Genomic DNA, 25551 nt, shown 5'->3' with positions numbered 1-25551 from the left:
AGATATTAAACAGAACCAGATCCAGAACCAAACCCTGCAGTAACCCACTTGTTATGCCCTTCCAGCTTGAGTATGAACCACTGGTAACTATTCTCTGGGAACAGTTTGACAGCTAGTTATGCACCCATCTAATAGTAGCTCCATCTAGGCTATATGTCCCTAGTTTGTTAATGAGACGGTTATGTGATACAGTATCAAATGCCTTCCTAAAGACAAGACATACTATATATATATCCCCCCTCCTCCCCACAAAGCCTGTCAAAGAAAGCTATGAGGTTTGTTTGACATTATTTCTTTTTTAACAAATTCACATTCATTGTTACTTATCACACTATCTTCTAGGTGTTTGCAAATTCATTACTTGGTTATTTGCTCCATTATCTTTCTGGATATTGAAATTAAGATGACAACTATAGTTCCCTGGGTTATCCTTATTTCCCTTTTTTAGTAGATGGACACTATGTTTTCCTTCTATCTGTCCTCTGGAATCTCTGCTGTTTTCCGTGAATTTTTAAAGATACTCACTAATGGCTCACATATCTCCTCAGTGGGCTCCTTGATTATTCTTTAATTCTGAAGTCTATCAGCCTGTGTATTTTTGTGCACTAACAGTCTACTCAAAATTCCCACTTTCTTGGAAGTACCATAATTGCAAACACACTAAAAGTTAGTTGATCTCACAATACAGTTATTTATTGAGAAAATGTCCAAGGGAATGGTAAGGACATCACAGTAATGATAAGGGAAGAAGAAGAAGAAAGGAAGACTAATAATGATAATTATGAATCTGAAGAAAGCAAAGATAACCTTGCCGGGGATGCAAATTGCAGACAAAGATAATAAGGATACAAATAATGACAATGAAGGTGGTTCATGTAACAAGACTAATATTGGTGTCAGTAGTCACTAGAAAGGATAAGAATGCTTATCATAGTGTGGGCTTTACCAAAATTAATTTCTTCACCCTCAGCATTATCACTGATATTTATCTTTATTCACTGGGAAAGACTGAGCATTTTATATTGTGCAGAAAAATATAATTGTAAACCTCTGGGGACATAGTGAAAAAATATTCTATAAAGAGCTTTACAGCATTTAACAATGTGTACTCATTGCTTGCTAAAATTGCTATTCAAAAGTCTAAAAACTCTTCAAAAATCTAATAATTTCTAACAGACTTAATATGTTTTAGCTTTCTTTTTTTTTCCTGAATCAATGGTTATTATAGTTGATCATGTTGATTAATGTTTCATGGTTAGTAAAACATTTAAGGACAAATCATTTTATTTGACAGCTGCATGTTTAGTTTTTTATGTGTTTCTTTTATTACATTTTTTGTTATAATAGGAACTTTTTATTTATCACATCTTATATGCCTCTGCAGACTAAATACCATGTTACAGTGGGTTTATATGAGAATAATTAGGAGGGAAGTGAAATGAGACTGACAATCTTTTGAATCATTGGGTTGGGGAAGAAAATGTCCCAAAATCAGAAGTAACATTAGATGTGTCCAAATTAAAGTTGCAGAAGTTTTACACCAGTGTTTATGGCAGTAGTAAATATTGCTAGTAGCAATGCTATTACTCTACAGCATTTTGGAATTGTAGAATAGACTAATATTTTACATAAGACTAATTTTAAGTTAATTGCTTAAATATATAAATTAGTGATATGTACACATTCATATTTTAAAATATGGAAGTTATTCTCAACCTTCGGAATTCAGGACATGCTTCAAAGGCCATTGAAATCAGTTGGTCTTAAATCAGGGCTTATTTTATTTCTCACAGTTCAAACTTGGTCAGACTTTGGTTTTTAACTTAACATTCTTCCTTTGTTTTAGCTGAAATTCACCCTGTGACCAAAAAAAAAGGTGAGTGAATTTCAAAGCAATTTTATTTTAATTAAAAAATGAGCTTAATAATAAAGATGTTAGAAATATCTATGCAAGTAAAGTGTTGACATGGCAGAAGATGCTGGACACTGTCTGAATATTATTTAGTAGGCTTTTATTGGTATAACATATGTTGACACAGATAAAACATGGGATTTCTGAAACACACAGTAGCACTCAGATATACTGCAGTGATGGAGGCTACATATACACCTAAACAGATCCATAAATGGAAGTGATATCATATAGGGCTTGAGCCTATTGTTCTTATGCAATCACAAGTCACATTAACTCTGTCTTTCTAAAAATTAAATCACATTTTACCTAGAAAATTACAGAATAGAACTACTATATAGTCTATGCAGGGATTTCCACCCTCCCTGTGCCTTAGTCATGTTGCTTCGTCATAGCAGTGAAGCAAAAAAAAATCAGAAATTTCTGCTGCAAATTGGGAAAAGCTAGCCCAATTATACTGCTGAAAAAAACTCCTTGGTAACCAGCTTGGTCGGAATTCTCCACATTCAAATGAGTTAATGAAATAATACTTTTTTGGGGAGGATGGGACAGAAGGATGGGACAGAACGATGTGCTGTCTAAGTGCAGTCTGTGTCCCCACCCCCCTGCCCTACACACACACTTTATGAATTGCAAGATCAAGAGCCACAAGTACAATATACAAATATGAGTAGGTGAGTGAAATAATTATGTCATTTGATTGTGATCAGCTACTTTTTGCATCAAGATTTGAAAGTGGACATTTTTGCATATTTTTTTTTCTCAGCATTTCCACATAACATAACTAATAGTTATATTCTTTTGTTGTTCCCTCTTCTAAGACCTTATCCACATTAAAAAAAAACAAATGTGTTGCTTTAACTATACTATTTAAAGTGGAAATCCCTTCCTGCATTGTGGAATCATTTATAAGTGATCAAAGTGCTGTATGAGTATAGCTTATTGCAGTTCAGGAAGCATAACAATCTGTACTAGTTTAAGGCATCTTTATGTCAATATAAATTCATCCACATTAGAGCTCATACTGGTAAAAATTCACAGTGTGCTGACCAATTTATTTATCGTGGTATAACTTTTCTAGTATAGACTTTGGAGATTAAGACCATAGGTTTTTATGTCATATAATCACTTCTTAAAAAAGTTATCCAGTAACTCACCATGAAGAATACTGAGTTATGGGCAAGTATCCTTTGGATGATCATCATGTTCCATACATAGATCAGAAAATAAAAAATATATTTTTAAACCCACATTTGTTCCTCAAGCTACAAAGAGACTGGAAAAGCAAATATTTTAATAGCATAAATGCAACCTGAAAAACATGGCCCTCTATTGAATTTTCTTACATGCCTGATTATTGTGATTTGGGAAATTAATTATTTTATTCACTCATCTCTAGAATATATGCTTATTTTCATCTTTAGTGTTTTCAAACATCAGCTGACTTGTTTTTCATATCTCCATATAGAAATGTTTATTTTTCAGTGTATGAGTTATTGCTACCCAGCTCTGTAAACTTTTCTGTTTCTCCCTAAGCTTCTTCTCACTTATACAGTATTTTGTAAATCTTTGTGCAAGGAGCAATGTGTTTAAACAAAATCTTCAGAACTGAGTGAATGCCCAAAATACAAAAATCTACTTCCCAAATTTGTTTTTATTTGTTTTTGTTACCATCAATGTCTGTTATTAATGTTCTTTTGACATTTCCATCTTGCTTTTTATTCTGATCAACATAGCAATAACATATCCCATAAAGTTTGTTTACAGCCACCAGTCCTGGCTGTCAGTGTTCTGTGCTGTTATTTAGCTCTAATTTACCTTTAAAAGTTTTCTAAGAGCCCAGTAAGCAGTGGAAATGTTGGTAATGCTGATAGACAATATTGACCTCCCATGGTCCAGCAAACTCTCTGGTTTGGCACCAGTTAGATGCCCAGGATACTGGCCTAGAGAGATTCAACCTGTAGCACTTGGGGTTTCAGAGCCTTTAGCTTCTCTCCAGTGTAGAGTGTCATGGTCCAAATGATGACACTGAGCTTTTTTAATTTGTGCTCTTGACACAGCAGAAAGAGCAAAAGTCCTCCTACCCACCTAGTCTGCCACAGAATAGCAGAGCTTATTGCTGTTTAAAAAGGAAGGGGATTTTGTGAATCTGATCTCTTTGCTTCTCGGGGTCCATTCTGCCATAGCTGAAATGAAGCAAGCCTGACAAACTGGAGTTAAGCAGATATGTCTTGTCCTTGCCACAAGAATCACAGGTGCTTCCTGCTGCTCAAAATTTTCACTGAGGAAGTCTGAGGTCTTGTATTTTTTGCAGCAGGTCTTCTTCTCCTCCTTCTGTTGATTTCAGGCATGGGGGAGGAGAGTGGCTAGCAGTCTCTTTTATTACTTCCCAAATTTGAGTAATCCAGAATGCACAGTATAAATGTTGACTCTATTCTGTGCATCAAGCCCCAAGAATGAGGTACATGCATCTAATAATAGTGGTGTGTTTACTCTGACTTTCCAATTGAGAGCATGTCTACACTACAATATTAGGTTAATTTTATTTAATTCAACTTTCAGCATTTGATTTAACAAATCCAATTTTGCATGTCTCTACAAGTTGTCTGTGGTTGACTGGGCACATTCTCACTGCCAGGGGTTACATCAACTCAAGAAGTGATGCACTGTGGGTAGCTATCTCACAGTCCCTGAAATAGTTTGGAATTCTGGGTTACGGTCTCAATGCCTCATGGGATGAAAACATTGTTGAACAGTAATGGGTGAATGTCTTCACCCTCCCATGTCTATGGCTCAGAAACAGCCTTGTCCTGTCGTATTTTCATAAGGCATCTGTCATGCCCTGTGTGATTTTGGCATAGATAGCAGTATTTCTTTCACTGGTTCAGAGCTCTGATTACACACACTCTTCCCCCCCCCCCCCCAGCAATCAAATCCACTGTCCGTAAACACTCTGTGCTGGAGGCTTTTGTGAACCTGGGTATGTGGGCTCAGAGCTGGTGCTGGTGAGCTCTCCATGCTTCTTCAGTGAAAAATGAACATTCAAAAGTTCCCAGGGGCTTTTCCTCCTCACCTGGCTGAAGGGCACTGGAGTTCAAAGTGCTTGCCAGAGCATTGGCAATGGAACACTCAAATTCAGCAACCTAATGCTGAAAATGTAGATCTAAGCTCATAGTGAAGACCAGCCCAGAGTAGCTTCCCCAAAATAAGGATCCTGCCAGATTTCCATACGCTGATTAATTATGTAAGGCCATGTCTACACTGGCATACGCAACATGCTGGTAGTTACAGCGTGGCTCACAGAGCACTGCAGGGAAACCTCTGTGTGTCCACACCGTGGTCCTTATGAAGGTGCAGCATGTCCACATTTTCAGCTTTTGCAGTGCCACAGAGAGCAGTGCATTGTGGCCACAGGGTGCTTTAGGAAGGGTTTGCAATGCCACATGGGGCAGTCAGCATCGCATGATTCAGGTGTCCCAATCCCATTGCTCCATGGTCATCCTGCTAATTGACAGCTGCTTTTCAACAGAAGTCAAGGGAAGGGGAGAAAGGATGACAGGGAATGTGTATGGGGAGTGGGAGGGGCACTATGCTTTCGAGGGGTGTCAACATGTTATCTTCTAAATTCAGATACTAGTAAGAAACAGTCCCTGCTGAGGCAGGAGAAGGGGGAAATCCCAACAACTCATCCCTCTTCCTCCTCCATCCCCCTCCCCCCTGCCCCATCTTCCTCCCTGGTGCTCTCTCTCCCTCTCTCTCTCTCTTTCACACACACACAAATACACACACATCTGCCTCTGTGTTCAACAGCACAAGCATTTTATCTGTGTCCTGGAGCAAATCAGCACAGCATGCAGGCTGTCAGAGAGGGAGCTCTGAAAGGGGAGATGTGCATACCTGCAGGGCAGACAGAGGAGGAATTCCAAACAAGGAACAGAGAGGACTTGAGGGATTATGGGCCATTTCTGAAGGCAGTTCAAGTGTGGACACTGTCCCCTCCCCTGCCCCGCACTGTATCTGGAGCATAGCAAGCTTTATGTTCTTGTCAAGGTAATTTATCTAGAGTGCAGCAAGTGCAGAGTTAGTGCGCACTTACTGCCTTGCCAGTGTAGACACCCTGGGAGCTGATTTACTGTGCAGCATTCAAAATTTCTTACCAGTACAGGAATATAGGGCACATAAGCTAAGGGGAGGCATGTGACTCCACCCAGTGCCCAGGTTGGGACCCCCTTCTCTTTCCCCACACCTCATCCCATAATATCTGGGGTAAGGGGAACTGGAGGAGCAGTTCTGCTAATTTCACCACACCAGCCCTTCCCTTTCTACAGAGCTGCCATGTGCCTGAGTACTGGGCTGGGGTGGGTGGGGAGGTGCAGGGCTGGCATTTCTGCTCCTGTCACCAATGGGAGGGGCAGTGGGGAAAAGAGTAGAATTCTGACAGGTTCTCTGGCTGCCTCAGCACTCCCAGCCCTGCCTCCCAGCCCTCAGCCCTGTAAACAGAATTGTGTCAGCTAGTGGAGGGGCTGGGCATGGCAGACAGGGAGTCTTTCTGGCACACCATACCAGTTAATATTACCTGTGGTATGACAGTCTGAACTGACCCATTTGCACCACTGATATCACCCCATAATCAAAACACTCACGGGGCAGGTGATAGGGAGACTACTGGTCAGTCTGCACTGATATTTTTATTATTAATAGGTTGGGTGGAGCTCCACTAATGCTAAGAGATTACTTACAATTTCTGAGGCCAGGTCCTAATCCATCCTAGGACCTGTTCTGCAGCAGAAAGTAGACTTAATTCTGGTTTCAGTGGCCATCTGAAGATTCACTTAAGGTGTCGATTAGCACAAAGCCTCTCTCTCTGGCCCCATACCAATGGAGGGTAGTGGACTGTATCAAGGAAAGGATGTCTTGATCACTACTGCATTCTAGCTATCTCCAGCTGCCATAAAAGCCCCACAGGAGCTATTATTTTTGGCATAAATTAGAGCTAGTGTGAGACAACTTCAGTTTAAGCCTGGCAGCTCCAAGAATCAGGGGAACATAAAAGATAGAGCTCCTTTTAACACCTGCACCATCAACTCCTTGGCCATTCCCAAAGGCTATGCCCATTGGGAGACATAAATCTCAGAGTTCATTCTGAGAGTCAGAAATATTATTTTTTGTATTGTGACTGCTATAATGATTTAGACTGTAGCCCCATGTAGTGTTAACATGTTGGGAATGAGTCCATTATACAGCTTCCTTTCCCCACACCACTGAATAAAAATAGCTGTGTCCTAACCAGCTTTTTCTGCTTAAAGTAGAGCCAGACAATAGCTATATAGTTTAGAATGTCTCCTAAGGAGACTAACAAAGGGAGAATTGACAAAAATTCTCTGAAAAGACAATGTCTAGGAGCAAGTTAAAAATGACTCATCTCTGGAATCCTAAACTCCTAATCCAAATCATTCCAGCTGTCGCTTAGCTATTGGTTTACACCACCAACAACTAGCCAGGATAATCACACACCTGTTGCAAGTAAGATGAGCTAAACCAGCACGGATGTAGCCCAACATCATCGTGGGCAGCAAATGTAGAGCTTCTGGCTGCTGGAGGCAGAGTTATTAACCATAATCTTGCCAGGCATTTTGGGTGGCGTCTATTCCCCCTATCATATGGACATTTTTGAGAAAATGCAGATTTTAAACTCAAAGTTTGAGAGTCACATAGATGTTTAGGTTCCTAATTTCCACTAATATTGGTGGAAGTTAGGAGTCTAAATACCCTTTGTATGCCTGGTCCAAAATGTTTAGCCTTACTGCCTGTGTAAGTCAGTTTTGTTTTGTATAGCCAAAGGGAGGGGAAGGAACAGGGAAGGAGGAAGAGTGAATAGCTTGAAACCCGGCTCCCTTGCTATAGTTTACTCAGCAAAAGATACATAAAAATATAACCCCTTAAAATCAATCTAGTCATAATGGTTGCAATTTAAAACAATTGTTGATATTAAAAGCTCAGTTCACCCTCAGAATGACTGTTTAATACTAATGTAGAGAGATGGGGGTTAAAGGACTAGACTAGGCTTCAGAGGATCAAAGTTAAGTCGCCATCTCTGATGCTGGTTTCCCGTGTGACCATAGATAAGTCATGTAATCATAAAGCTCCACGTTTAGGAAATGGGAATAATATTTCTACCATGTTCTTGTGGTTTTTGTTTTGTTTTGTTTACACTATAAGCTCTTTGGAGAATGGAAAGTCTCTGATTATGTACACATACAGTTCGTAACTCAGTGGGCCCTGACCTCAATTTGTCCCTGTAGATGCTGCGTTTGTAATACATATTATTACAAATGACTACTTATTAACAGTGCGCAGCCCAACAACAGCATAATAAAATAAGCGGACTGGAAATGAACAACTGTATTTGTTGATGGAAATATAAAACCATCCTCCTGTCTCCTCATGAAGGGGCTATGGGGCTTTATTCATACTAATGTGAGGCTGAAGTGTGCTGAGAGGACACCTCTAGTATAAAGTGCTTCAGGAAGCTATAATTTACTTCTCTTTCCCATCCCTCCTCTTACTAATGTTTGTTTTTTTGTAGTGCATGGGGAGAGCGGGGCTGTTAGTAGACACTGTAAACTCTTGATAAAGAAAATTAACATGGTAAAGGCTTGGGGGGAGGACAAAACAAGGTGGGGAGGATAAAAAAGGGTTCCAAAACTGCTTGTTAAGCAGGGATTTTCAATCAAACTGCAGAAAGCTGCAGCTTTAGCTCATGTAAGTCTGACTATCATCAGACTATCAGGCTTCTTTTGGGTCTACAACATAAAGCTGTGCAGGCCTGCTAACAATATAGTGAATATATCTCCTGTCACGGTTTGAAAATGGTTGGTGAGAAGGCTGCAAGCTTTTTTTCTTGGAGGCATTTAAAACAATTATGCGGCATGTTCTGTATATCCTCGGAACACTAGATAAGTCAAGCAGTGCCCACATTTTAGGAAATAAAATCTTTGTTCCTTCTAGAAACCAGTAGCACTGGGGAAATGATAATTATTTTAAGCCTGCTTGATAACTAGAAACACCTTAGAATGAAACATCTTTTAAAATACATACTCCTTTGCAATTATTTAATAAACTATTCTGCCATCTCATTGAGGATCAGGATGGTTGCCTTGGTGACAAAGATTATCCTTGCTGCTGCTTGAGTCTGTCATTTTTCTAAACATGAATTCATAATATTTAAGATTTATTAACAGTATGTCACATTGATAGAGATAAATTGTGTTCTTTAAAATGGCCATGTAAGACTTCTATGATATTAGAGACTCTTTTGTCACCTCAAAAATAAGATATGATGTGATTACAAGAAAATTAAAGCTACTTGTCATAAAATATAAGACACAGAATATCAAAATGCAAGAGGAAAATCTCTGAAGAGAAAATTCTAATGCTTCCCTATTTTAAATATGTGGAGTTAGTTTGTTGTTGCATTTTATGGCTTATAAATTAATCAGATTCAATCAAAATAGAAACTTGCTTTTGCTGGTAACATTTAACTTGCAATGTGCAGAAATAATGTATTCTAGAGTATATTTTCCGCTGGCTCCAACTTCATACAGAGATTAGAAGAAATTTGCCTCGTGAAGACAAATTTTCGAAGTTGGGAGTGTAGTTTATATATTGTTCAGTTTCTTTAAGGGCTGTGTGTGATGTGTTTTCTTCATAAGTGTTGCTGTAGGTTAGATAATCCATCCAGAAATCTTCAGTGTTTCTAGTGGGGAGTAATCTCAGTTATACAGATCGTTCAGAAATATTCATGTTAAATTGGATCTGCTCCCCAAATGCCATGGGGCTAGTTTAGGTTATCTGCTCTCTATCTGCCTTCCATGGATATATGAATGTTTTAAAAGTAGATTACTATGCGATCCACTAAAATCATTACAAGGGGAAAAACAAACAAAATAGGTCTGTATCTGAAACACAAGAATTTTCTTGGATTTTGACAGGGATAAAGTAGCGAGGCAAGAAATATATCTGAATAATTTGAAATCAATTTGAAGCTATGGTAGTTTAGGATCTCCTAACGGGCTCCAAATGCTTCAGCCTGTGTGCATGAATTTGCTAATAGCATATAATTTATCCGGCCATGAGCCAGATTAAAAAATTATATGTGAAGCTATGTAGGGTAAACTCTCTTTACATTCCTCTAGACCAGGGGTGGGCAATCATTTTTGATGGGGGGGGCCACTCCAAGTTTTTGGAAAGTAGTCGAGAGCCGCACTCTTCCATGATATTAATGGAGGAGATGCAGGGTCTGGGATGGAGGTCGGGTGCAGAAGGGAGCTTGGGATAAGGAAATGGGGTGCAGGAGGGCGACTGGCACCTGGGAGGGAGTTTGGGTGAAGGAGGAAATTGTGACCTAGGGCAGGGGACTGGAGTGCAGGAGTTAAGGATGTGACCTAGGGTAGGAGGGTATTGTGATCTGGGACAGGAGTTTGGGGTTCCAGATTTGGGAGGGGTATGAGTGTAAGAGGGGGACAGAAAGTTTGGGTATGTTGAGTGTGGGGTGGGGCAGATGGTTGGGGCAGAAATGGGCTGGGGTGCCAGAAGCAGGCTGTGGCCAAGTGACTTCCCTGGCAGCTGCCAAACTAACCTGCCTGACTGCAGAGTTTAAAATGTTTCCCAGCCAGCCAGCCTGCTTGCCTGGCCATGTGCTTCATTGAATAACTGAGCCGAGGAGAGGGGGGGGGCCTATTATTCCAACAAGCAGCTCCCATTGGTTGGTTTCTGGTAAGAAACCGGCCAATGGGATTGTGCTGGAGGCAGGGTGGTTCCTGAAACTTCCCCCCACCCCTCCAGTTTTAAAACAGAAACGGAGCCCTGCAGTCACGTTTCTGCTCGGAGCATGCGGGGCTGCGTGGCAAGCAGGGGAGCCTGCCTGTCTCTGCGGGCTGTATCCAGTGGCTCAGCAGTCCGGATCCTGCCCACGGGCCATATTTTGCCCACGCCTGCGCTAGACCTATGGACACACGCTGGCTCATATCCACAGAAGGACTTAGGCCCATTTGGACCAGTTTTAAGTTCTATTGTAATCTACCACCTTGCCCTCCACCGCCACACCTTAGCCATCTAAACTCACTTGTTTAGCTATACCAAAATAAGGTCAGGAAACAATTGATGTCATTTAATCAGGTCACAACTTGATCATTAGATGGGACTATCTGGCAGGTAACTCCACATTCATTCGATAACTACACAGGAGGCTTCTGCCAGCTCCCCCTTTTTCCATCCAGGTCCCCCAACCAATTCATTGCTGGGACCCTACCATTCATTCTCCTCCCTTTTAGGAGGGTTAAGCTGGGCTACAAGAAAGGGGATTGGTTTCTTGCTGTACCATTCAGAGGAGCCACAGCCCCACTGTCCTTCCATTCTATTCCTTTCACCTTTCACCTCCTTTTTGAGGCCTTTACTATGCCATTTATCTGGTCACTGTATGTCTTTTCTATGGAGTAGCTGTACTGTGAATCCTTCCACACACTAAGGGTGTGTCTAAACTACATGCCTCCATCAACGGAGGCATGTAGATTAGCCAGATCGGCAGAGGGAAATGAAGCCGCGATTAAAATAATCGCGGCTTCATTTAAATTTAAATGGCTGCCCCGCTCTGCCGATCAGCTGTTTGTCGGCAGATCGGGGCAGTCTGGACGCGACGCGCCGACAAAGAAGCCTTTCTTGATCGGCACAGGTATGCCTCGTGAAACCAGGTTTACCTGTGCCGATCAAGAAAGGTTTCTTTGTCGGCGCGTCGCGTCCAGACTGCCCCGATCTGCCGACAAACAGCTGATCGGCAGAGCGGGGAAGCCATTTAAATTTAAATGAAGCCGCGATTATTTTAATCGCGGCTTCATTTCCCTCTGCCGATCTGGCTAATCTACATGCCTCCGTCGACGGAGGCATGTAGTTTAGACGTACCCTTATATAATGAGTTGCAACATATAACCTAAGTTCTTGCCACATGTCAACAAAGCCCTCCCTAACCAATTTGGTGGAATGGAAAAAAATCCTTCCCAGCCCTCCTAAAAAAGGGGCAGCTAGGGCAATATTCTCAGCAGGCCTTGAGCAAACCTGGTATTTCACCACCTAAAAGGAAGGGAGCTCCCTCAGTCTGCTCTGTGTAAAATGGGGATTCTCCTCACAGGGCTGCCCTTTCAAACCCTTCTGCCCATCTAGTTTCCCGAGCATGAGCCAGTGTTGACACTCTGGCCTCTTGTCCCCTTTTTAATTTTGACCTCTCATCCTTGCCTGGACTTAAAGCATTGTTCCCTTCAATTGGCCAGACAGAGAAAGCATACACCCTCCACTTACAGTATCACCTAAATTTGTGCTGTAAATGTTCCATGGGCACATAATTTCCTGCCTTTGAGCATGTGCACTGGGGCCTCATTCTAGGGATCCAATTTCCTATCTCAGGCCTAAGCGCCAGAGCACTCACAAAGTAAGGGGGAGATAGGCATTCCTCCTCATATCTTCTCTTCAGGGCCTTGTCAGGTAAGCATGTTCAGAGGTTGCTTAACTGCACACAAATTGACCATTGAGACGAGGGGACTACACTGAACTTCTAGCCTAGTGGTTAGGGCAGTGGTTCCTAAACTTTTTTGTAAGGCAACCCACCAACTGTGTTTATCTCCTTTTTTGAACCACCATACAAGTTTTTCATAGTTCTAATCCTATCCTGGTATGGAAGGGAGGCCCTAAGTGGAAGGGCATGAGTGAGGAGTTGGAGAACAAGCGTTATTAGTACTCACCCCACGGTGATGCCTCCTGACCTACTTGACTGGATCTGGCTCCCCATTCCATGCATTGGGGCTTGGCATATGGGGGTCACAGTTCCACTTAGAGTTGGTTTGACCAGCTCTTACTCATGACAGCGGCAGCAGCTGGGCTAAATCTGGGTGGTGCTGCAGCCTGTGCACCAGGTTACAATATTTAAGGCACGTCTAGACTACCCATGGATTCTGAAAGAAGATATGCAAATTTGGCGCACATTTGCATATCTTCTTCCTATCTCTTTTTCGGAAAGAGTTTTTTTCGAGAAAAAAAAAGCAGTCTAGATGGGGTTTTTCGCGCAAAAGAACCCTGTAAATCTCATTTTTTGAGGAATAAGGGTTCTTTTGAAAAAGGGGGTTTATGCTTGAAAAGCCCCATTTAGACTGCTTTTTTTTCTGAAAAAACCTCCTCCAAAAAAGGGATCAGAAGAAGATATGCAAATTCATGCCAAATTTGCATATTTTCTTTTGGAAGCTGAGGATAGTCTAGACGTGCCCTTCGTGTATGGACCTGGGCCCAACCCTGAAGGTCAGGAGCTGCCACTGCAAGGGAAAGGGTTGCCTCACCTTCCCCTGGGGTCTCCCCGCTGCACCAGGCTTGGAGATGTGTGTGTTTGGACAGTAATGGGTTAATGCTATAACTCTTCTAAGACTAAGGTCTGCTCTATGGGAAACCTTGGGTTAGGGTACTCATCTGGGATATGGAGACTTTGGTTCAATTCCTCTTTTTGCTTTTTGGATTGGATCTACCACCGCTCCAGTGATTACCTTAACCACTGGGCTACAGAGTATTTTCACACTTTCTGGGGCCCAATTAATATTTAATTACAGTTCAGAAGCTTCAAGAAAAAGTGATGCAGTCTAGACATAGCCCTAGAGTTCTTCAGTGAAACACTTGTGCTTGTTTTGTACCAGCTAATATTGTTATGGTGGGTTGAAGACACACACAGCAGCAGGTCATTCTCCACAAATAATTTATTTAGTTGCTTTGTCTTTATCGCAAGCACTGATGGGAATCCTGGTTCACATAAATACAATGTTGTGAACAGGATTAAAACTTTCAAAGCTTCAGTTACGAGTTTGGGATACTCATGCTTTATCCAAAATGTGCTCACTTCTTTTGAAGGAAATGAACACTGAAGAATTGTTATCAGATGAAAGCTCAATCGCTTTCTCTTGCAGGCTTCCTGTGAGTTCGACAGACTCAACTACTCCTTTGTTGAATAGATTAATTATTCACCTCCTGCCAAGTTCTTCATCATCAGGCGGGAAGTAATCCTGGAGCTGCTTATCAAGTTTAAATATATATTCAATCATAATGTATTTTAATTGTTTAATGTCCACACACTTGTCACTAGCAATGAGTTTCATAAACTCGCAACTCAGAAGAAATGACTTGAGGTTTTCACTCTGATGCTGCTCAGTCCAAAGAAGCTTCTTTGCTTGTTTCACAAACACAATTATGTTTTTGTGTACTTCTTGGAAAACTCATCGTCAGCTTATTCATATGACTGACGACATCACAATTTAAATGTGAGATAGCGTCCAATAAATGTGGAACCTATCTTTTGAAAAAGCAGATTGTTTTTTTGATGCGCTTTTGGTGTGTGGACGCTCTCTTTCGGAAGAAGTTTTTCTGGAAGATATCTTCCGGAAAAGCTTCTTCCAAAAGAAGGCTGCAATCTAGACATCGCCTGAATGATTTAACAAAAGGAGACCCTTGATGCTGCAGAAACATAAGTCCTTCAGCTCGTAATTCAAAAAGTTTGCTTAACACTTTTCCTCGTGAAAGCCATCTCACATGAGTATATAAGAAAATACTTTTATGACGCGCACACATTTCATCACAATAAACTTCAAAAAGGTGAACTGATAGAAGCCAACTTTATGAAATCCACAATTTTTCCAGACTCTTCAAGCACCTGACATAAAACAGAAGGCATCCCTTTTTCAGTGAGGGCTCATTGATGTAAGAAAAAATGGCTCCAAATTGCATGTGGCATAATGGTTCTTCATCTTGCAACAAGCCCACTGTTCTTACCAGTCATTGATTGGGCCCTGTCACTGCATACAGCAATACGTTTTTCCCAATTGATTTCAAAATAATTAGCAGCGTCAACAAACAGGATACATAAACATTCACTAGGTATGTGGCTAGGCAGCGCTTTGCAGAAGAGCATGTTTTCTTCAACAGTAACATCCAGATGATATCAAATGAGAGCTAAGAACTGCGCTAAGTCTGAAATATCTGCTGATTCATCAAACTGAACACCATTTTAACTTTTCTTTCAACTGCTCATGAATGTTGTCATTAATATGCCTCAAAACAGTATCTTTGGTCACGGAATATCATTAGCTTATTTGACTCTTCATGGCTAAGCGTGCTTGTAAGCATTTTTAATGCCACAGGAGGTATGAGATTCTGTTATTGTATATGCCTTATGTATTTGGGTAATATGAAGTGACATGAGATATGAAGTTTCAAGAGCATTCTTACTGACATTACTTGTTTTCCAAATCAGTGTTTGCTGTCTATTCAAGCTGTTCAGTTTTCTCTTAAAGACCTCAAGAGGCTTGTTCTTTAATCATGGATGTTTACTTTCCAAATGCTGAATTAATTTAGAAGGTTTCATGCTTTCAGCATTTAGCATTTCACAGCACACAATACAATAAATTTTAGTTTCAATTGCTGTAAAACGGTGCCTCAAATAGCTTGAATTGTATTTTCTATACTTTGTCTTCTTTGTTCATTCTGTGACATACTTGGTTGAGTTCTCTTTAACAATTTATCCATTGCATAAGACCTCACTGAAAAAGTACTGTCTTGCTAGCTGTGAAGAACAATAATGCTGTCTGTAGGGCTGTCCTTAGGATTTATGGGGCCCTACACAGTACTATTAAAGTGGTGTCTCTATGCCCAACAGCAGCTGGGGAAGGAGGGAACAGGGGATGACAAATTTTTAGAGATGTGATTTTATAATCTTCAGCAACACATGAAATATTTTAAAAGCAAATTTTAAACGAAGGTCCTGGTGACTAACACAGTAAATTCAGAAAATGACAGTATGTATCTGAGGTGGGCTAATGCTTGTTAAATGGATTAATTATCCCTTGAATGGCTCTTTCACAAGTTGTTCTGCTTATAGTTCTGTCAGGCTTTATCACATTTAAGTTAACTAGATTTTCTCTGAAGGAGGAAGCAGAGCCACAGAACAGGGGAAGGAGCAGGTAGACATTAAGACTCAGTGGTACCCCAAATTTTCTGGTGTGCTACACAGCTGCATATTCTGCGTATCAATAAGGACAGATCTGGCTGCCTAGACAGGAAGAAGCAGTGAGTTAATGTGGTGCTGTGAAGTCGTGCTTGTCTGAAGCAGAGCAAGCCTTCACAGAAGGCGCATGTAAAGATCATTGGAGGCAGAGTCAGCACAAGTTGAGAGGCCTGCTGAGGTGAGACAGAGTGGAGATGGTGCTTCCTCCTCAAATCTCTGATGCTTCATGCCAAAACCCTGCTGCAGGGACTGAGGCCCAAGCCTGAGTCCAACCAACTGCAACTGAAGCCTGAGCTCTACCACAGGGACTTGAGCTGGAGTTCCAGCCTCATCTTGCCTTGTGAGGGCTGATAACTCACTAACTCTGTGTGGAGTTAGGCAGATACCTAACTTATTCTTGCAAGAAGTGACTTAGGTGCCTAAACTGTATGACTACAGGAGAGGAGCTCCTGACTGTGGATTATATGCAGAGATAGGTGCCTCTCTGCAACCTGGATTACTGTGCCACCATGAGAGATGTGAGATTTAGGTTACATTCCTCTCATCAGCATCTCCCATTGACTGGCTTAGACAGATACTGGCCTAGTGTCTTGCTTTAGTGGATCCCATTCTTAGGCTACATCTACACTACCTGGGTATGTCTACACTACCCTCCTAGTTCGAACTAGGAGGGTAATGTATGCATACCGCACTTGCTAATGAAGCCCGGGATTTGAATTTCCCGGGCTTCATTAGCATAAGCGGGGAGCCGCCATTTTTAAATCCCCGCTGCTTCGAACCCCGTGTAGCGCGGCTACACGGGGCTCGAACTAGGTAGTTCGGACTAGGGTGCCTATTCCAAACTACCGGTACACCTCGTTTCACGAGGAGTAACGGTAGTTCGGAATAGGAACCTAGTCCGAACTACCTAGTTCGAGCCCCGTGGTTCGAAGCAGCGGGGATTTAAAAATGGCGGCTCCCCGCTTCTGCTAATGAAGCCCGGGAAATTCAAATCCCGGGCTTCATTAGCAAGTGCGGTATGCATACATTACCCCGCTAGTTCGAACTAGCGGGGTAGTGTAGACATACCCCCCGGTAGGGAGGTTGCATAGTCATCCGCATGATAGCTTTCATTGAGCTAATAATATTAGTAGCACAGGCGCAGCAAGCAGCAGCATAGGCTAGACTCCCTGAGTACAAATTTTTTGAACTCCGTGGTTATATACTGAAGGTGGCTAGACTGTGCTACCACTGCCCCTGTTACCATGGCTACACTACCATTTTAGCATGCTAGCCCAGATGAGAGCTAGTATAAGTAGGTTTCCATGAGCTGGGAACCACTTCTCTAGCTCATAATTTAGATATAACCTGAGGAACCTATCTCTGCCTGTGCATTTTTTAGGAGCCTAGGCACTAAATCAAGTTTGAGACTAAATAAATCTCAGCTTGACAAAACCCTGGCTGGGTTGATTTAGTTGGGATTGGTCCTGCCTAGAGCAGGGGGCTGGACTTGATGACCTTCTGAGGTTTCTTCCAGCTCTATGGTGCTATGATTTTATGAGTCTAGGTTTGTGGATCCCAATGTTGTTCCAGCAATTTTCTAAGCACTGCAATGACTAAACTTTCTGTGTGGATCCAGACTGCTCTTTATGAGACTGTCTAGACTAAGGTTAGCTTAAGGTAAAGATAAAGTGTATCCCGGAATAAACTTTTTGGAAAGTATCTGTGCTAGCCTTTGTCTTGTTATCTGACAATCAGTTAACTTGATGAAAACAAGTCCAAAGCAGACAATTCTGTATGCATAAGGAAGTCTTTGGTGGTCTAACATGCTGAGGACAATCAGAAAAATGCAAGATGTAAGTTAAATTCAGGTGGGTGTTACTTTATCTTATAATTGGATTCTTCAGTAAACATGATGGAGTAGTTCATCCTTTGTTTCCTCTCATGATTAGAGATAGTCCCTCTGTGTGAGGGCTGATGGACAGTGATGAGACTGAGTGGAAAAAATTAATTAACTTCTCTCCCTGTTGTCCTTAATTTGCAGATGGATTCAAAGATTTCATGTCTCTAACGATGTCCATTGACATCTTTCATGTACATTAAATTATCAAAAGAACTATAAAAACGAGAGCAAAAAATGAGCATATGTTAGAATGCAATAGAAGCCGTGTGTAAGACTTGTGGACACTAGCAGTGACTGGGAGAAAAATCTTGATACAGTTGCAGTAAGCAAACAAACCAAACTCAGTTGTAACGGGAGCATTTAAACTAGTTGATTCCTTTGTAATCTGAATTTGGGGGCTTAATGAACAACAAGAATGCTATACATATGAAAACTGGAAAATACAAGGTCAGAAATGGCTCAGCGGGATTTTCTGGACAGTTTATCTTCTCTCTCTAATGACTGATAATGGTACATATCTAGGCCTCTCCTCCTTTTTAATAAATATTTTTGCCTCTTTGCTGACAGAATGAGCACTGATTTGAATGCAGTAGAGACTCATGATATAGCACAATCATGCTTTTCTTCTAATCCTGTCACAAACTGTATGTGAGATGGCAAATACTGCTTGAAATTTATGGATATTGATTCTCAGAAGTCTGTGGACAAATCTGTGCAGCAGATCAGTCCATTAATGGAATGTAGAAATTTATTCTTTCCCATTTATCCTGTTAAGCAATGCATATGCTTTTACGGACTTTTATGGCCTCAATGTCTGTTAAAGCCCCAATGACTGACTTCAGTGCACATTAGATTGGGCCCTTAGGTAATGTCTACACAACACAGATATTTCGGGATAGCGAGGTATCCTGAAATAGCTACCCCACATCTTAGAAACATGCCCGAAATTTCAAAATATTTTTTGGTAATGGGCACATTATTTTGCCATCCCTGTAAACCTCATTTCATGAGGGTAAAGGGATGGCCTGAAATAGCCTATTTCAAAATAGACTGGAAATAAGCTACGCAATTTGCATAGCTCTGAGTTTTGGGTGCTGTGTAGACTGTCCAGTAGATGCAGTATGTACAGTGTTTTCCTCTGTCTCTGTTGGATTAATTTTGTGGTGATTGATCTTGTAATAGGGAACAGGAAAGCCAAGCCTAGACCTTAATTAAGGGCACACACCTCCCACTGACTCTAGTAGGAGCTGCACCTGTTCAAACCAGGAGTTAATTTTGGTCTAGTGTCCGATATCAGTTTTACATTTCAGGAGGTGTGCTCATATTACACTAATGCAGGCAGTCAAACATAGTCTTTAGCAGTTTACCAGATGTCTGCTATGATATCACTTGTTATTTTCCCCCAAAAGTTAACAACCAGATCCGGAACAGAGCAAGGGCTCTGTTTTTAAAGTCTGTATAATCTATATTATCTTTGTTTGCTGTCTTTGTCTTTTTGACACATAAGATAAAATCAATATAAGGTCTTTAGCACTAGTATAGTACCAATCTCACAGATGAGATTTTCTATGGAAGAGATGGCACAGTATTGTGTGGGCCAGCTGAAAGGTAGACAGTTGCTAAAATGTTTAAGATAAGCAAATGATCCTTGTTCCAGTTCTTAAATGAGTTAACTTCTAAATGATGTAAATCGCAGGTGTTCTACCCTGGTTCTATTCTAAGGCCCTGTCCCCACCCCACCCCTTTTTCTGAGGTCCCCACACTCTCTTTGCCTCTTCTTATCCCCACTCTGCCCCCTCCCCCAGGCTCCTTGTCCACCCTTGGCTCACTTCTCTCAGCCCCCTCAGGCAAGGCTTCCCCCCAGCCACTGCTGGCTCCTTTCCACCCTTCCTTGAGCATCTCCCACCACCCGCTGTACAGTCAGCCCTGGGGCCCCACTGAACAGCTATGGCTGAGGGGTGTGAAGCAACCATTAATGTTTTCATAGGTTCTTGAGCCTCCGAGTGCACACTGAGTCAGTGCCTATAAAACACGCTGTGTAACAGGGCTGTGTTTGTTATATCAGTTCAGGTAGAAATATTCCCATTTCAAATACATGTCCTCCAAAAATGTGGATGATGCCAATTTTTGGAAAAGAAATTTCCAGTATGTAAACATTGGGAAGCATATGAAAGGTAATGTTGTGTGTTTATTTTCCTGTGGGCAATACTGGTACTATAACAAGCTGCCCATGATTTTTAAGATTTCATGATGTTTTAATAATTCTAGGAGCTGTATACTTGTATTATTACAGAAAAGTGACTCAGTCACAATTTAACATCACAATTCAGGAATAAAATAAAAGTAAAAAATGTAATATAGCATATCCTGTTTGGGATGTATACATTAGAATACAATAACCAAACATTCAACACTGACTTCAGTTTTTTAAAAGTGACTTGATCGCAAACTAGTTGAAAAGTCTTATACATCTTCACTCTGAATTTTCTATCACTGCATTCACTCTTTCTTCTATGAAGATAATTCCCAGACAATCAGTCAATTAAATCCATTAGTAAAAATTACCCATTACTATATAATAAGTATGTCATTGCTATGGGCACTGACCCTCAATTCTAGAAACTTATTTATATTATATGTTATAAAAGCAAAGCATTATTACCTATCATTACAATGGCGATGGTGTGCTGGGTTTATCCAAAATACAGAAATAATATATTCTCTCCTCAAAGGAACTTGTAATTTTAGATATATGCCTAAGTGAAGGGAATCTATATTTACCATAGGAACATAAGAACGGACATAATAAGACAGACTAAAGGTCCATCTAGTCTGGAATCCTGTCTTTCAAAAGTGGCCAATGCCAGGTGCCCCAGATGGAATGAACAGAACAGGTAATCATCAAATGTTCCATCCCCTTTTGCCATTACCAGCTTGTGGCAAATAAAGGCTAGGCACACCATTCCTGCCCATCATGGATAATAACCATTGATGGAATATCCCCCATGAATTTATCTAGCTCTTTTTTGAACCCCGTAAAAGTCCTGGCCTTCACAACATCCTCTGGCAAGGAGCTCCTCAGGCTGACTGTGTGTTTATGAAGAAATACTTCCTTTAGTTTATTTTAAACTTGCTACCTATTAATTTCGTTTGGTGATCTCTAGTTCTTGTGGTTTGGAAAGGAGTAAATAACTTTTCCTTATTTACTTTCTCCACACCAGTCATGATTTTATAAACTTCTGTCATAGTCCTCTTATTTAACATGATATATCTGTGTTAATAAATCCAAAAGGTGCATTGATCAGTAATTATTGGATGTTTTTGAAATATAGCAACAAATTCTTATTAAGAATATTTCATTGAAATTCTATAGTTCTTAATGTATTTGTACATAGTTGTTACTGTACACATAAAATTGATATATAACTGTATTACTACATTTAATACTAAATATTAATTATAGGCATTTAATAATAAGGGTGATCTTCCACAAGGTATTTATGAAGTAGAAGCCATAACAGCTAATCACAGGTAGAGCTTTATAAAAACAATTATGTGCTTTTTAGGAATTAATAAAAACCTGCAAATTATTGTAACAATAACTCACATTGAGAGCAAACCTTCATATATGTAGAGCCTTATGCTGATACAAAATTTTGTATCTGTATCTGCATATGTAATCACAAAAATGAGCTACAGATATCCACATCCACACCCACACCTGCAGATGTCAATTCCCACAGATATAAAGTGGATATCTGCAAATTTGAAGGGTTCTAGATTTGTATCTGCATCCATCTCTGCAAAAATGAGCCATGGATATCCACATTCACGTCTATGAATGTGGATACTCATGGAAATAAAGCAGATATCCGCAGATTTTCAGGGTTCTATGTATATGGTGAGAATTTTGTCACATATATTTCCAAATATACAGTTTAGCAATCCATGAACCTTCAATATATCCTTAGAATTTGTTTCTTTTTTTATTATAATTTATTTCCTTTATTGATATTTGAGGTTTTCTCCTACACTATAAATAAACCATTGATTGTGTTCTTCCCAGAAATTCATAAAGAGAAGCCTGACAGACAAGAAAAACTTGAAAAACAAGCACCAAAAGGTAATTATGACTATTTATCGATGCATGTGTAATAGATAATAGATATTTATTAAAATTATACTTCAGGAGCATGTAGAAAGTTCCTAGTCATGATCAGGGCCTTATTTAACTATACATTGTATGGACACACATAAAGACGTATGGTCTTTCACCACCGTAGATCCCAGTTCAAGTGGATTTCCCTTTCAGTGAGAGCTTCACAAAACTCTAACTTTAAGCTTCATCAGATAGCTTGTCTTCATGGGGTCACAAATAGCTTGTCTTCATGGGGACACTGAGGAATATTAAGATGAATTAACTAAAGCTTTGAAGTTAAAGCATGAAAATTAAAGCACATTAAATCCTTGTATGCACATTCTCATTCAGAAGTATAGTAGTCTTAGTTTACTAAATTTTACTCTCTTTTGAAGAAGAATTAAGTTATAATGGATTAAGGCTGCTCTATTTCTGAATAGGAGTGTCCACACAGAGGTTGAATGTGCTTTAACCTCACAGCTTTAGTTAATTTAGTATTTCTTGGATGTCCCTGTATAGATAAGCCTTTTCAGTTAATTGGAGTAAACAATCTCATCTCTGTCTGTAATACATTCATCATCCTAAATTTTATTAAACTGGGAACTATTTTTATTTCACTAAGGTATGAACAGAATGCTGTCTTAATAGATCTTTCTTCCCCTCTTCCTGGACACAGAAATATTACCCAACACTCTCTCCATCTTTTTATCTGAGCAGACTAAATTTGACTCCTCTGTACTTTTTTTCAATTGTTGCAGATTAAATATACTATGGGTATGTCTACACTACAGCACTAATTCGAATTAGTGCATCTAGACTTAAAAACTAGTTCGAATTAGCGTTTTGCTAATTCGAACTAGCATGTCCACACTGAGTGGACCCTCAACTGAGGTTAAGGATGGCCGGAAGCAGTGCGGGCAGGGCATCAGATTAGGACTTAAGAGTGTGGAGCTGCTGCCTCAGGCTAGCTGAGGGCTGTGCTTAAAGGGACCCGACCTCCACCCCAGACAGACAGTTCTCAGGGGTTCCCCACTTGCAAAGCAGTCCTGGCTTGGAGTGCCCTGAGGGCCCACACTCGGCACATCACAGCACTCGGCCATCAGCCCAGCTGCACTTGCCGCAGGCTGCCATCCGGAGGGGGGGTCAATCAAGGGGCTTCAGGAGAGTTTCCACCCCGAGGAGCCCGCAGAGCCAGCCTAGTCCTCCCCATTGGGGGCTCGTACCCCATTCCTCCCTCACCTCCTTCCACTTACCCCTCCCTAGCCCCCCTTCCTGATGTTCAAAATAAAGGACACGTGTGTTCAAAAATAGAAACTCTCTTTATTGAACAAAACTCAGGGAGACTGGGAAAAGGAGGTGGGAGAGGGGAAGAGAGAGGCTGGGAGAGGGGAGGGCAACTAAAATGAAAGGGGTTTGGAACAGGTCCCATATGAAGAGAGGCTAAAGAGACTGGGACTTCTCAGCTTAGAAAAGAGGAGACTGAGGGGGGGATATGATAGAGGTCTATAAAAGCACGAGTGTTGTGGAGAGGGTGCATAAAGAAAAGTTCTTCATTAGTTCCCATAATAGAAGGACTAGAGGACACCAGATGAAATGAATGGGTAGCAGGCTTCAAACTAACAACAGAAAGTTCTTCTTCACAAAGCAAATAGTCAACCTGTGGAACTCCTTGCTGGAGGAGGCTGTGAAGGCTAGAACTAGAACAGAGTTTAAAGAGAAGTGAGATAAAGTCATGGAGGTTGGGTCCATGGAGTGCTATTAGCCAGGGGGTAGGAATGGTGTCCCTGGCCTCTGTTTGTGGAAGGCTGGAGATGGATGGCATGAGACAAATGGCTTGGTCATTGTCTTCGGTCCATCCCCTCCAGGGTATCTAGTGTTGGCCGCTGTCGGCAGACAGGCTACTGGGCTAGATGGACTTTGGTCTGACCCAGTACGGCCATTCTAAGCTCAGGGCTCAGGGTAGGGGTTCTTAGTGGACCACCTTGATTTTCATGCCAACCTGCTCCTGGGTGGCCAAGCTGGCAGCTCTCCTGCCCTAGCCGGCCACTTTCCTGTGCCTAGTGTGGAGGTCGTGGATGAGGTCCACGATGTCTGCACTAGACCAGGCGGGCGCCCACCTTTTGTGGACCTGGGCATGCTCCCAGGAGCCGCCAGCCTGGTTCCGGGAAGAGGCGGAGGGCTGGGTGGCAGCGGGTGGCTGGCTCGAGCCATGCCAGTTGCAGGGTCTGCTGGCTGGGTGCTGGCAGGCTTGCACCTGGCACGGGCACCGTAGCCAGCCCATGCCCCTTTAAGGGCTCCGGGGCTGGGAGGGGGGCAGAAGAGTTTCCCTGGTGGTGCCCAGAGTGGCCACCAGGGAAAGCTGGGGAGGGCTAGCCTCCCACTAGTTCGAATTAAGTGGCTACACAGCCCTTAATTCGAACTAGTTAATTCGAACTAGGCCTTAGTCCTCGCAGAATGAGGTTTACCTAGTTCGAATTAAGCGCACCGCTAGTTCGAATTAAGTTCGAACTAGCGGTTTGCCTGTGTAGTGCCTATCAAAGTTAATTCAAACTAACGTCTGTTAGTTCAAATTAACTTTGTAGTGTAGACATACCCTATCAGATGACTAGCGTTTTGGAAAATATCACAAATATGCCCCTCACATCTTTTTTTATTGTAGGTGAAATAGGTAGCATTTCCTAGAATAGTGTATTGGTAAAGAGCCTTAACACTTTCTATTATAAGCCCCTATGTTCAATTTCTTATAACTTTGCCACACTTTAAGCATTCAGGATATTATTTTCCATGCTTGCTCTATGCCTCAGGCTAAATTTCCTTTTAAAGTTTTATCAAAAATGGTTAACCAGTTTCAAAAAGTGAGGTTAGTGGCAGAGGTAATTTTGTTAGTATTATGAAAAACACATTCCAACTGTTCTTCTCAACAGCTCTAACATTTCTACAGTTTGGGTCTTGAAATTTGGCAGGCAGAAAATACAAAATACTTTTTTTCCATTCACATGGAAATCAGTCAGTTTGCCCAAACTATGGGAAATCACAATTTATACAAATGCAGCATAGTTAGTTTTGCTCTTGCTTCTTCATTATCTGAATGTATTATGCATTGGATGAGTTTGGAATCTAGATCCTCCCCCACCCAAAACAGTGTGCGATCCTATAATTTAAGATCATATCATAACGCACATGTACAGAGTCAAATTAATTCTGGCTTTTCTTCACTTTGGAGTACTTGAATTTGCAGCTCTAACATTATAGTTTATCAAAAATTATTAAAAAACATGTGATAGAAACCAGACAAGCTAGCTGGCCAGACAGCCTCATTTCCTTACAACTCATCCAGCTGATCTCGGCAGCTCCTAAGCAGTCAGTCTGTCAGGGAATTTTAGATACAGGGCTTTATGGATTTCCAGGTTCCACAGCTCTTTAGCAGCCCACCTGGCTCCCCAGTTCTTTAGCAGCACATTCTTTGGCAGATGTGGGGGTCCTAATCTGAGTTTATTATAGACAGGAACTTGAATGGTGAATTTCATTTCTGGATC

General features: G+C 41.2%; 1 protein-coding gene across 17 annotated transcripts in view; it reads left to right on the top strand.

The window, feature by feature from the left end:
- TRDN (triadin) overlaps positions 1–25551 on the top strand; it is a 313306-nt gene that overhangs the window by 77597 nt on the left and 210158 nt on the right. For all 17 annotated transcript variants that reach the window (XM_089777236.1, XM_089777234.1, XM_075924089.2 and 14 more), the window contains exons 5-6: positions 1847–1876; positions 21944–22000. In XM_089777236.1, coding sequence (XP_089633362.1) covers positions 1847–1876; positions 21944–22000 — 87 coding nt within the window. The remainder of the gene's footprint in view (positions 1–1846; positions 1877–21943; positions 22001–25551) is intronic.

Source organism: Pelodiscus sinensis, chromosome 3 (assembly GCF_052426305.1).
Source record: "Pelodiscus sinensis isolate ZL-2025 chromosome 3, ASM5242630v1, whole genome shotgun sequence".
Classification (NCBI taxonomy): Eukaryota; Metazoa; Chordata; order Testudines; family Trionychidae; genus Pelodiscus; species Pelodiscus sinensis.
The sequence above is the reverse complement of the archived record's forward strand: the minus strand, read 5'-3'. Positions and strand labels throughout refer to the sequence as shown.